Genomic DNA, 13,397 nt, shown 5'->3' with positions numbered 1-13,397 from the left:
GCCTGGGCCCCGTTACTTACCCCTGGTAAGTCATCCCCTCCACAAGTATCCAAAACGGTATACTTGTTCTTGAGGGGAACGGCCACAGGGGGTCCCTGCACTGGCTGCTTCCTCCCAGTCCCCCTCACTGTCACCCATCTATCTGCCATCTTTGGAGTTACTACTTCCCTAAAGCTCCGATCTATGACCCCCTCTGCCTCCCGAATGATCCTAAGTTCATCCAACTCCAGCTCCAGTTCCCTAACGCGGTCTTGAATGAATCCCTGGTCTCACTAATGGATGGGAATGTGTTAGCAAGAATGTAGCTTTGAAAGCAAAGCTTTTGACCCACTTATGAGTGGACTTTCACTGGAATTGAATATTCCAGAAAGGATAGTGTTGAGAAAAGGTTGAAACTTTGTTTTCATGTTTGTGTTAAGATTTTTCTAAGTGTCTTCTGTCTAAGTTTGTTTCTTGTGTAATTAACTTGTGTTCTATTGCTAAAGAACATCAATAGCCTCGTTTGAATACATATCAGTGAATAAGTACCTCATTAGTTGAGTGCAAAAATTAAATATCTTTGGGCTCTGATTTGTGCAGTTTTCCATCAACTGGGAATCATTAAAAATGCATCAGTCAATTTGCAGCCAGGTTTTGATTTGAACATGTAAAACACTATCCAGATATCCAGAATTGAATGAGGAAGCCAAGCATGATCTCCAGATAGTTGAGCCAATTCTAAAGAAAAATGCTGATTCTGTACAGCTTTGCCAAATTACTGTTCCACCATAGTCTATCACCATCAAAGTTGATGATGGAAAGAATGCTGATATTTCAGCTTCCCATCCTACCGAAGATGTTGACCCCTCATTTATACTCATGGAATCATCAAGATGTATACAGAGTCCAATCATGTATCACAGAACACATATTATAATAATAAGTATGGCACATGAGATAGTTGACACAATTGGGCTGAGAGGAACAGATGTGGATCGAGGACATTAACAACAAAGGTACACTTATTCAAAGAGCTGCAGATGAACAGAACTCCTAAATTGTTCATACAACAGAAGAATTTGTACAATGAAACTACAGGAACCTCATCCTATTGTGGATTGATTGTCCACACCCCTGCTTGACTGGGATAAATCCCAATGAGGAACACAAAAAAAGGGGACATTCAGCCCTCTCAACATCATAAAAAGAATCAAAGTCAACAGTCTTCAACCCGTAAACCTACCATTCTTCCAAGTCTGAAGAGAATACATTCCAAGAGAGCAGAGAAACCTCCAGCCTATTTGAATTTATGAAGCCAGATATTTGGAGAGTAGAGGAGTGGCAGTGAATGTAATCATTGTTAAAGATGTTTACAATTAATGGGCTGAAGAGGCTTGTGGAGATTTTAAAGGCCTGAAGGTTGAGAAGTGTCTTGAACACTACCCACAACAATGTCAGCTGGACTTGGTGGGTAAATAGGTTAGAATCTCGTTGCAGTAAGATCTATCATCCAGGTCTCCTCATATTCTCTACAGTGATGTCTATCATTTTGACATAACGTGTACATTTTTGATAAATACAATAAACTTATTTCCATTTGCCAAGAAGCTTTTCTTGTTAGACTAGAGACAAAAAAAACTGCAGATGCTGGAATCCAACGTAGATAAGCAGGAGACTGGAAGAACACAGCAGGCCAGGCAGCATCAGGAGGTGGAGAAGTTAACGTTAAGAAGGGTTACACCTGAAACATTGACTTCTCCATCTCCTGAGCTGCCTGATCTCTTGTTAGACTAGCAAGTGTTTTACCTCTACCAAGTAGACCCATACTATAAAAGGGGATGGGGCAGCAACTCAAATGGTAAACTGAAATGCTGACAGCTTTGTATAGCTCAGTGTTCACCAAGAAGGATTGTTCATACAACAGGGGAATTCAGTGCTTTGTGTCTGTATTAGCTCACTGCAAGAGCACTTCTCAATATCCATCCTTTCCTCACACTCTTGATTCTTTTGTCCATTCAGCTTATTTCTTTCAGAAGCCATGATTGAACCTGCCTCTGCCATGGTCTTGGGCAATGCATTCCAGATTAACCATATGATATAAAAGATATTTTCCTCCTACTTTGATTTGTTCCATTCACCTTTAACTGAGCCCTCCATTTCATGACCCATTCACCAAAAGCATGATCAAAGATAGGCTTAAGAAGAGAATTCCTGAGCATGGAGACCTAACAGTTGAATGCCCAACTACCAGAGATGCAACAATTAAAGTTGGGAATGCTGAGGAGACCAGAATTAGAGGAACTCAGAGATTGCAAAGGCTTGTCAGGCAGGAGGAGGTTACAGTTGAGCAAGTTGAGGAATTAATAGACAAGATTAATGTAGGTCACCAAGCACAGAGGTGATGAAGGAATAAGACTTTGTGTAATTTAAGAAATAGGCAACAGAAGTTTGGACAAGCTTTTATGTAGTTTTACAAATTGGAGGATGGCAAGGAGAGCTTTGATAGAGTCTAGAGATAACAAAGATGTGGTTGAAAGTTTCAGCATTTATTAGGCTAAGGCAGGGACTGAATCTGATGATACTGAAGTCAAAGTAGGTGATGTTGAACATAATGTGGATATGTGGTTTAAATCTCGTCTTGGGTGAAATATGACACCAAGGTTCCAATGGTTTGGTTCAGCCTTAACTAATTGTCAGGGAGTGGGTTTGAGTTGGTGGATAATCAATAAACCTTGAAGTTGGAAACAAAGGCAGTGGCCCAATGTTTCCCAATAAAGAGCAAAAATATATTAATATTAAATAAAAACTGAAAGAACTGTGGATGCTGTAAATCAGAAACAAATACAGAAATTGCTGGAAAAGCTGAGCAGGTCTAGCAACATTTGTGAAGAGAAATCAGAATTAACATTTCAAATCTGGTGACGCTTCATCAGAACTGAATTCAGACCAACTCTGATATATGTGGTGATGGTGAGTGATAAGCAAGTTGTCAAACTGGTGCATCAGAAAACAATGCATATGCCTCCAGACAGGTACATGATTACCAAATCATGATGAGTTGTCAAACCTCCAAAGTGTTAGAGTGACATTTGTATTGTTAGTTTAATAAACACTGTTCTTACCTATTTGAAACATATACTTATGTAATTCATTCATGCCTGTTTGGAACAAGTTTTTATCTTTGGAAAAGGGGAAATGTGTTTTATTTCCTCGTCAGTATGTTAAGAGGCATGCTCATAATATCATCACTGCATCTTGCAAGAGGGAATAAAGACCTTGTGCCATATCTTACCGCAGATCAAGCAAAACATGACACTCTACTGGCAGCTTGCTTCCCTGTTGTAAACTAATGTTACCCCAAATAGTTATGTACCTGAGGAATGCAATGTTTGTAGATAATAGTCATGATTTGGAGATGCCGGTGTTGGACTGGGGTGTGCAAAGTTAAAAATCACACAACACCAGGTTATAGTCCAACAGGTTTAATTGGAAGCAAACTAGCTTAGTGTGTTTCCAATTAAACCTGTTGGACTATAACCTGGTGTTGTGTGATTTTTAACTTTGTAGATAATAGTTAGTTGTAGTCTTTTGGACTTTCAGTATTTTGGTATCTATTCTCAGTTTCTTATGTTATGGGAGATAATATAAGCATTGCTGCATCAACCTTTGGAGCCAGATTCACACTAATTCCTTTTGTGTTAAAATAGTAAATTTGCCTTGGGCACAAGGCCATTGTAGTAAGAGATGCAGTGATATTTTTGCTTTCTTTTGCATGAATGCCACCACTTTTAAAAGATTTCCCAATAAAGTGAAGTTGATATAATGGAGTGAAATTGGCAATAAAACTTCAGTGTAACTATATTATGGCAGAACATACAATGTTCCAGTATCCAGTACCAACATTTCAATTTGCATGTAATCTTTCATCTGTATAATGCAACTAATTGATTGAAAAAGATTCCCAAGTCAAACATTATTGATCTTGCTGATATGAACATAATAATATGCATCTGATGCTTATTTTTCAATGTCAAGAGCTTTACTTCTGGAACCAAGTTTGACATCAACTGCTTTTGACTGGTTTCCTTTGCCACCTGAATCTGTTTCTGACTAGATTGCATACTGGAGCTTCACATATACTTCAACTCTTGTAATTCTATAGATCAACCTTACACTGTGATTTCACACTCATTTCTGATAGAAGAACATTTTTAAACTAAGACAAATGATTTTGATGGATAAAAGACAAATGTAGATCCTGGATATACGATATCCTTTCCAGCAAGAAAATATACATTCCGGTTGACACACAGGATACAAGACAATGTGTATTTATGGCTGGACTTGCATTAGGAGTTGGCTTTAACATTTCAGCTCAGAGAAATATCCTTAGGATTTTAGTCACCTTGTAGGATCAAGCAGAGGTATGGTCTGATTTGCTAAGAAAATGTGTCAGAGTACCAAATAGCTGACAGAGTGACTGGTGAACTGAAATGTGGTCTCCTGTACCAACACCCAGTGAATCATATTTTATGCTTGATATATAACTCAGCCCCATCTTTAGAAAGATTTTTAAAAGCTTTAAAACTTGATTTAAGTCACAATCTTTGGTAAATCAAATGTATTTATGGAAAGCAATTAGTCTAACTCTTGTATTCACCAGAGTTCTAATTAGTTGTTAACTGAATAGTTTAAACAGAAACTAGCATTAACATTACAACTTACGCAGTGAGTGGTGCTACTTCAATCGTGTTGCTAAAAAGGTGTTTACAAAATCACAAGACAAACGTGGAAAACCATTTGGGCCCCCTTTCCTAAAGCCATCTGGAAAGATTCATCACAATGCTGTCAGCATGTGGTAACTAAGTCATCATTCTCAAACAATTACCATATTTCAACTTCACTATGCTATCTAGTCATCACACTAAATCTAACCATTGATGTGGCATCAGTCTTATGTTGTGTAACAACATTCGATCTGGAAGCAGTACAGAAAAGGAATTGATAAATTATTTAAAGTGTCTTCACAATATATAGTTGTTTTTAAGAATGTTTGAAAATGAGTTTTAAAATTTTGCATAATTTTAAGTGATCAATTTGTAATGTCTAAGACTTTAGAATCATAACTGACTCAATTTCATTGTAAATCCAATTGCTTTAACTAGCAAAAAGATTACAAGTTAAATAAATACATGTAATTTAGAAAAGATACAATTACCCTCTCAGTAGTCAGTCTAGCTTGACTGTCTAAATAAACTGTAGCTTGATTGAATCTAATCTAAATAGGATCAATTTGCTTTCAGCAGGACCTTCCTTGATGGTCTCATTTCCGACAGCACCATGCCAATGTGTGTTCTTAGCTTCCTTTGAGTCTTTGAACATACAGCAACTGTCCTCTTGTCAATCCATCTGTAACCCTTTCATTGGCTTCTGGGGTATGTGATTAGTTTCTGATGGGCCTATATCAAGCTTAACATAGTCCATAATATCATGCACAGTTGGTTTCTCAGCATGTTCCTTCTGCAAGTAGTTGTTTAGCCACATGATATCTGGTGCACTTGCCTTTTGAATGGTACCAAACTCAACTATCTCACAGTTATGCAACCATTCCCTAGTTATGAGCTGTTATCTGTATCAAAAATATCAATTTCAGAAAATACAACCACAACAGTTATTTTGGAAAGATAGTTTTGCAGAGCATACCTTTGACAACTGTAGCAGATTCAGCGTATTCGCACCACCCCTTTCCAATCTATACATAAGCATATCTTTACAAATTAATTTATCTTGGATAAGGACATATATTGAAGAATGGTCTAGTGACTTTTGACAAGGAACAGTACCAATGTGAGGAAGTGAACACATTAAATTGTAGCCAGACATAAAGGAGAGCTGCAGATACAATGGAAATCTATGGGCAGAAAGTGATCAGTCCATGAATGTAGACACAAGGGGAAATAAGACAGAGCCTGAAAGAGCAGCTGAGTTAACTCAATACAAGAAGATTAGTATTCTGTTCAGCAGTCGGAAGAACAATAAACATCTGGAAGCCACAAGGGAGTGAGTGAGGTAAAGGGAACTAAGTTCTAAAAAGGTGATGTCAATTATTCAAGCATGGAAAGAGCTGAAGGTTTGTGTCAGGAGTGGCCAGACAATGAACAGGGTGTTATTCATTGACTGGTTGAAAAATAACTTTCGGATTGCACACCATCAGGAGTGCCATGACCTGGATACAGCTCCTGACCTAACCTGCGTGAACTCCGAATAAAGAACAGTACAGTATATATAAATCTATGTAGTAATGTTGTGCCAAGCGCCACACGTATGTATACAGCATGATGCAGAATTTATGGTTGCATAAGATGCATCTTTGTCATATTGTCAATTTAAAGCAGTTGAATTATCATTTGCCTGTTAATTCGTGTTAAAGTAAAAGCTACAAAAAGTTAAATCTTGTTGATAATTTCTCCATTTGGAGGTCATTCAGTAAATTGTTATTTTGGTTTACTGTTCTCTCATGAGAATCAAAACAATTGACTTTTATTTATTTTAATCTGTGAACCATTACTTTGGAGAGCACGCTTTGCAAAAGTAGATCAATAAATCACCAGCACATAGAGAGGCAAGATCACTTGTTTAGACCTTAGCCTCTCAGGTTCTTTTTACAATGGACTTCACACAGGTTCAAGTAAGATAGGACATCACTCTGCTTCCTTTGACAAGCTATCTCTGGATTTCTGATGATGCTGCTTGTCTTCTACTCTGGTAAGGAATATTTATGTCTTCATTCATGGTTTAATTTGCATTGTCTCTTTCTTCTCCTAGCACTTAATCAAATGACTTCCTTTAGCTGACAGAAATCTCAGGATGGTTCTTAGGGAATTCACATCACGGAATAGAGGGAGAACTAGTCATTTGGATACAGAACTGGCTCAAAGGTAGAAGACAGAAGGTGGTGGTGGAAGGTTGTTTTTCAAACTGGAGGCCTGTGACCAGTGGAGTGCCACAAGGATCGGTGCTGGATCCACTATTTTTCATCATTTATATAAATGATTTAGATGTGAGCATAAGAGGTATAGTTAGTAAGTTTGCAGATGACACCGTAATTGGAGGTGTAGTGGACAGCGAAGAAGGTTACCTCAGATTACAACAGGACCTTGGGTCAGATGGGCCAATGGGCTGAGAAGTGGCAGATGGAGGTTAATTCAGAAAAATGCGAGGTGCCACATTTTGGGAAAGCAAATCTTAGCAAGACTTAATGGTAAGGTCCTAGTGATTGTTGTTGAACAAAGAGATCTTGGAGTGCAGGTTCATAACTCCTTGAAAGTGGAGTCGCAGGTAAATAATATAGTGAAGAAAGTGTTTGGTATGCTTTCCTTTATTGGTCAGAGTATTGAATACAGGAGTTGGAAGGTCATGTTGTGGCTGTACAGGACATTGGTTAGACCACTGTTGGAATATTGCATGCAATTCTGGTCTCTTTCCTATTGGAAAGATGTTGTGAAACTTGAGAGGGTTCAGAAAAGATTTACAAGCATGTTGCAAGGATTGGACAATTTGAGAGAGAGAGAGAGGGAGAGGCTATTTTCCCTGGAGTGTTGGAGGTTGAGGAGTGACCTTATAGAGGTTTACAAAATTATGAGGGGCATGGATAGGTAAATAGACAAAATCTTTTCTCTGGTGGGGGGGAGTCCAGAACTAGAGGCTATAGGTTTAGGGTGAGAGGGGCAACTTTTTCACAGAGAGGTCAGTACATGTATGGAATGAGCTGCCAGAGAAAGTGGTGGAGACGGGTACAATTGCAACATTTAAAAGGCATTTGGATGTGTGTACGAATAGGAAGAGTTTGGAGGGATATGGGTCGGATGCTGACAAGTGGGACAAGATTGGGTTGGGATATCTGGCCGGCATGGATAGGTTGGACTGAAGGGTCTGTTTCCGTGCTGTACATCCCTATGACTGTATGACTCTATACAGTAAACATATTGATTGCTGAGCCATAGTTTAAGTACAAGTTATGAGGCTTATCTGTAGTGTTAAATAGCCTAGATAATATGAAAAAATCCTGAAGAGATTTAAATTTTTCAGCCTTGAAGGCAAACGCTTGAGAAGTGATGTTATTCAACTAGAGAAGATTGTTATAGAATGGAAAAATCAAATGCAAAACATTTTAAATCAACAAGCAACAGTAAGACAAGTGTATACATTGTTATTAAAATACTGAAATAGTGTCAGAACATTCTTCTTCACATCAAGTATGGAAAGAAGTATAAGGTAGCGTATTGAAGATGGAAATTCTTTCTTTTCTAACTAAATTAATTGTATGCTGAAATTGAGAGACCCAAGACTCTTCTTTGTTGGATAAATTACTGGGCAAATGGTTTCCCCATTCTTAAGTATCCTGTGACCCTGGGACAAATTTTGCAATTTGTAGTAGAGATATTATGTTGACTGGATATAACTGGGAAGACTGTAATATTGTTGGTAATCATGCTAATGTACTTTCATAATAATAGTTTAGCTTGAGTGAGTGTGTTCATTAGTCCATGCGCAAGCTTTCATGAAAGAGACTGGTCTGGTAAAAATTAGATAATTTAATGAAGATTATATCAAGAAGAGAAGTCTGTCATGTTATTTGAATCCATGATGCATATATTCCATGTGTATTGTGTCCACCTTTTCCTGCTTTAATATGTCTACAATCTTATGAACACAATTTATTCTACTACTCTGGATAAACACACTGCTTTGCAATAATAATCAATGAAAGAATTGTAATGTTTTATTTGTAACTACATTTCTGACATTGTAGAAGACTGAGCATTTTACTCCGAGTGAAGGATTTAAACCTGATCAATATCATAACATTCCCACCAGAATTCCTCTATAATTTTAAAACTTCATTATACTGATGATTATTTGAGAGAAAATTGTTTCGGAAGTGATCACTCTGAAACAGCTCTCATCTTTGAAGTTTATTGAAAGGTGTTCCATTTCAATGTAAACCTTCTATTTAATGAGACCCACAAAATATTGACATCATTTTTCCTTTCAATGCTCTTGAAAATAGCATAGTTTGTATTTGATATCAAGTTTCTTGTTTGGAATGAATGAAGTGCTCTAAATTATTGAAGTACTTGTAATGTAAGTCAAAACAATGGCATTGGAATCATTAAGTGGCATGTCTAACTTGTCTGTGACATAAAAATTGGCATCACTACTACGATGATTAAATAGTTTGGTCTGCTGAGTTTCATTTGACAGCGATTTTGTATTTATCTGTCATTTTAAGTTGGAATTTCCCAAAACTAATGCATAACATGCAAAGGCATTGAAAATCTTCCAGCATCATTCAGAGAAGTCATCACAGTCCTTGTGAAACTTATGTGTAAATGCTATTCCCCACAAAGCAATGTCATGTGACTGATGTACACTGCATATCTGCCACATCTTGTTTGATTGGGCTGTTCTAAAAATAGCTCAGCCTTTTTAACATGAATCACCTAAATGATCATATTGTTTTCAAAACTTCCTTCTTCCAATTGACAAAATTGCACCCATAATTATGTATTCAAATGTAAGAGTTTGAGTGCAATCTTGGGGTAAGAATGGGATTCATGTAGATTGAGAATTAACTCACTTTTCAGGTGAAAATTCAGTTTTCTTCTGGGAAATCAGGTTTCCAAGAAAGTCAAAATTCGAGGCAGGCTACAACTGAATCTGGAACTGTTTGTTGTCTATCCTGATGATGTAAAGAAGTCAAAGAAAGGAGTTTTTAACATTAAAATTGAATTTGTTCTGAAACCAGTCATGCAACCACAATCCTGAAATGGGACAATTCAAATTAACAAAGTGATTTTGATGACTCTCATCAAAAAAGCATGTGCATTGTAGGAGGTAACTGTGAGGCCATTTGCAACATTTCAGCCACAATGAGTTTTAATGGTTTCCTTTGTTCAGAACTGACTGAGGTATAAACACTGAAGTAACACACATAGAAAAGAACGAAAACAATGTTTATACAAATGGAAGTATGACATTCCAGAGAGATTTTGTTCTGGTGACTGCTGGAAATTTCTAAAAGCAACTATGTTGCATACTCTTTTTTTTATACGAGACATTTCAAATGCAGTACGACACCAATTTATAAATGAAACAAGTGATTATAATTTCCTGAAAGAAAGTTAGATTTCTCTTCATACTTTGTGAGCATGACACCGTTCTGTATAAGTCAGTCGTGCATTTAGAATGCAGGCTTCACCGAGTTGTCACTCAAAATTTCAGTTAGATTCTGTTATGCTGATTTGTATCTAGTAATTCTCCAATTTGGAAGATTGTCTGGTTGAACATGCAGAAGAACCCAAAAATATGTCATGGGGCTGGAAATGGGTAATAGGTTCACTCCAGCTATTTTCATCACAAACCCTCTCAATTTTCCCATCTCAAGTTTAATTTAGAAGACCAACATTTAATAGATTTGAGATATTTGATAAAGTACATAATTTTACTCTGTCGCAAACCAAACAAATATAATGGCAGAATACAGGATATCAGGAAATTAAAGTTGTAAACTGATGAATAAATTATATTAATTCAAGTGAGGTGTACAGAGAAAGTTTAGATTAGATTCCCCTCAGTGGGGAAACAGGCCATCTGGTCCAACAAGTCCACACCAACTCTTTGAAGGGTAACGCACCCAGACCCAATTCTCTCTGACTAACGCACCCAAAACATTGGGTGATTTAGCATGACTAATTCACCTGAACTGCACAACTTTGGACTGTGGGAGGAAACCCATGCAGACACAGGGAAAATGTGCAAACTCCACACAGACAATTGCCTGAGGCTGGAATAGAACATGGTTCCCTGGCATTGTGAGACCACTGTGCCACCTAAACTCCTAAGTTCCTAAATTCCTAATGAAATCCTGGCATTTGTTTAAGAATTAGAATACATCTCTGTTCCAGTAACCTATTATAATACAATCTCCTGAACTCATCAATAAATCTATAAGTTTTAATAATTTTATAAACATGCATTTTCTTTATGTGTTTATGGAAAAACTAAGAAGTTTAAATTTTAGCATGGATAGGAACAGAAAATAATGCAACTCTATTGACCATTAAAATCTACCACAAAACTGATGCCTTCAGGACTTGACGTTGAGACAGAAGAAGTTTAGGTTGGGTTAGGAGTAGTAAATGGAAACATTAGAAAAAGATTCATTGATCAGAAGTCCCAGCTTAGTTGTTCTTTACAAGCTTAATTATAAACAATCTGAATGTGGTACTAGAAAGAAAGTGAGTCTTTTTATTCATGCATAATACAAGTTTACCAGCTGCAAAAGTGTGATCTTGTCAACAACTTGTTCTTCCTCAGTGATGTGTTGTAGAAAATTGCATACAAAATTATATCTACTTGTGGAATTTAATATGGCATTACTGTAACACATAGAAATGAAAATGAAATCAAGACAATTAGTTGGGCATAAGGAACAGTGGAATGTCTCAGCTAAAATACTTCTAATGTAAAGTTGTTCATAATTTAATGAAAAGAATGGGGACAAGTGCAGAAACTCCTAACAGCCTCACAATGAAAGTATGGTTGGTGGGTCATGATAAAGGTTAATAAGGAATGGGTAAGGATGGGGAAATGAGCTATTGACTGCTGCTGAAGTCAAAATGGTTATAACAGTTTAATTTTATGAATGAGAGCAACAAAGTCAACTGATATTTTGATTCTGGTAAACAGGTATCTTACTTACAAGTAAAACCTAATAATTTACTTAATACAAAATTCATAATATCCAGTTCTTAGCCTTAATTCAGTAGTAGCATTTCACTGGTTGAGACATTGTGGACTCAAGTCAGAGACCGGAACACTTCATTCTAGAACGGCACGTGTAGTATAGAGGGTATGTTGCACTGGCAGAGATGTCACCTCTCTAAGGAAATATTATAACAGGGCATCACTTACCTTCTCAGGTGGAAATGAAAGATGCCAGTGCACTGTTCAGAGAATACCCCTGACCTCAAACTACATCTGATCATTTGTTTTGTCGCTGGCTGTGGGAACTTATTGAGCACAAACTGGCCACTCTGTATCCTACACTGTAACAGTCACTGCATTCAAAAGTAATTTTGTGGCAGTAATGTGCTTGGGATATATTGAGGTCATGAAAGATGCTACATAAATAAAAGTTATTCCCTTGTATGAATACCAGTAACATAAGGTGTGTAAAAGCATAATAATTGTCAGCTTTGATCTACAACCATTATATTTTGAGCATTAAAAATTAATTCAATGCCTCAGTCAATCATTTTTTAAATCATGGCACTACTTCACTGAATCTCCTAATATTAACATCCTGCAGGTTACTATTGACCAGAAACTGAAGTGGACTAGCAAATAAACACTGTGGCTAGAAAAGGAGGTCAACATCTAGGAATCCTGTAGCAAGAACCTTACCTCTGAATTCCCAAAGCCTGTCCACCATCTATAATGCACAAGTCAGGAGTTCAATGGCATACTCCTGACTTGCTTTGATGAGTGCAGCGTAACAACTCTAGGCAGCTTAACACCATCCAGATAAAACAGCCCCCTTGATTGGCACAATTTCTTCAATGACACTGACGCACAGTAACAGCAATGTTTATCATGTACAAGATGCTCTGCTTTGAAATCCACTAAGGGTCCTTAGAAATTATCTTCCAAACTCAAGACCACACCTTCTAGAAGGACAAGAGCAACAGATACAAGAGAACATCATCACCCGCAAGTTCCCCTCCAAGTCACTCACCATCTTGACTTGGAAATACATTGCTATCCCTTTGTTGTTGCTGGGTCAAATCCCGCCTGACAGTACTACAGGATTCCTGAAGAAGGGCTTATGCCCGAAACGTCAATTCTCCTGTTCCCTGGATGCTGCCTGACCTGCTGCGCTTTTCCAGCAACAGTACTATAGGTGTAAATACACAAATGGATTGTAACAGTTCATGGAGGCAGTTCACCATGACCAGCTTTTCAAAGACAATTATGGATTGGCAATAAATGCTGGCCCAGCCAGCAATGTCTACAACAAAACAAGAGTGCAGTTCAAAGGCATATGTTAACAAAACATGCATTGATTTCCTCACAGACAGTCCATCCAACATTCTGTCTCAGATCCCTCATACAAACTCTAATGTTGTATCTGAAGAGGAAGACAAGAAGAATAAAAAAAAGAGGCACCAGACATCTTACCTAAAAAGGACATAATGTGTTCAAAAAAGAGAAAGCCAGGAGGACATGACAAGTGTCATCTTACAAAATTATGATTTTATGCTCCAGTTCTCCTACACAGAAATAAAAATCTACACAGAGCAATTACAAAGTCATCAAAGGTCTATGCAATTTTTTCCAACAACTTCTCTTGAGGA

The 13,397-nt window shown here is 37.4% G+C and overlaps 1 protein-coding gene across 4 annotated transcripts in view; it reads left to right on the top strand.

Annotated features, from left to right (window-relative positions):
- glra1 (glycine receptor, alpha 1) overlaps positions 1-13,397 on the top strand; it is a 174,701-nt gene that overhangs the window by 16,824 nt on the left and 144,480 nt on the right. The window contains exon 1 of one of the 4 annotated variants that reach the window (XM_043703249.1): positions 6,668-6,744. The exons of the other annotated variants lie outside the window; for them this stretch is intronic. Within the exon in view, the coding sequence (XP_043559184.1) occupies positions 6,720-6,744 (25 nt within the window). The 5' untranslated portion in view covers positions 6,668-6,719. Of the gene's footprint in view, positions 1-6,667; positions 6,745-13,397 lie in introns of those variants that run through there. 4 annotated transcript variants of the gene reach the window in all.

Source organism: Chiloscyllium plagiosum, chromosome 14, assembly GCF_004010195.1.
Source record: "Chiloscyllium plagiosum isolate BGI_BamShark_2017 chromosome 14, ASM401019v2, whole genome shotgun sequence".
Classification (NCBI taxonomy): domain Eukaryota; kingdom Metazoa; phylum Chordata; class Chondrichthyes; order Orectolobiformes; family Hemiscylliidae; genus Chiloscyllium; species Chiloscyllium plagiosum.
The sequence above is the reverse complement of the archived record's forward strand: the minus strand, read 5'-3'. Positions and strand labels throughout refer to the sequence as shown.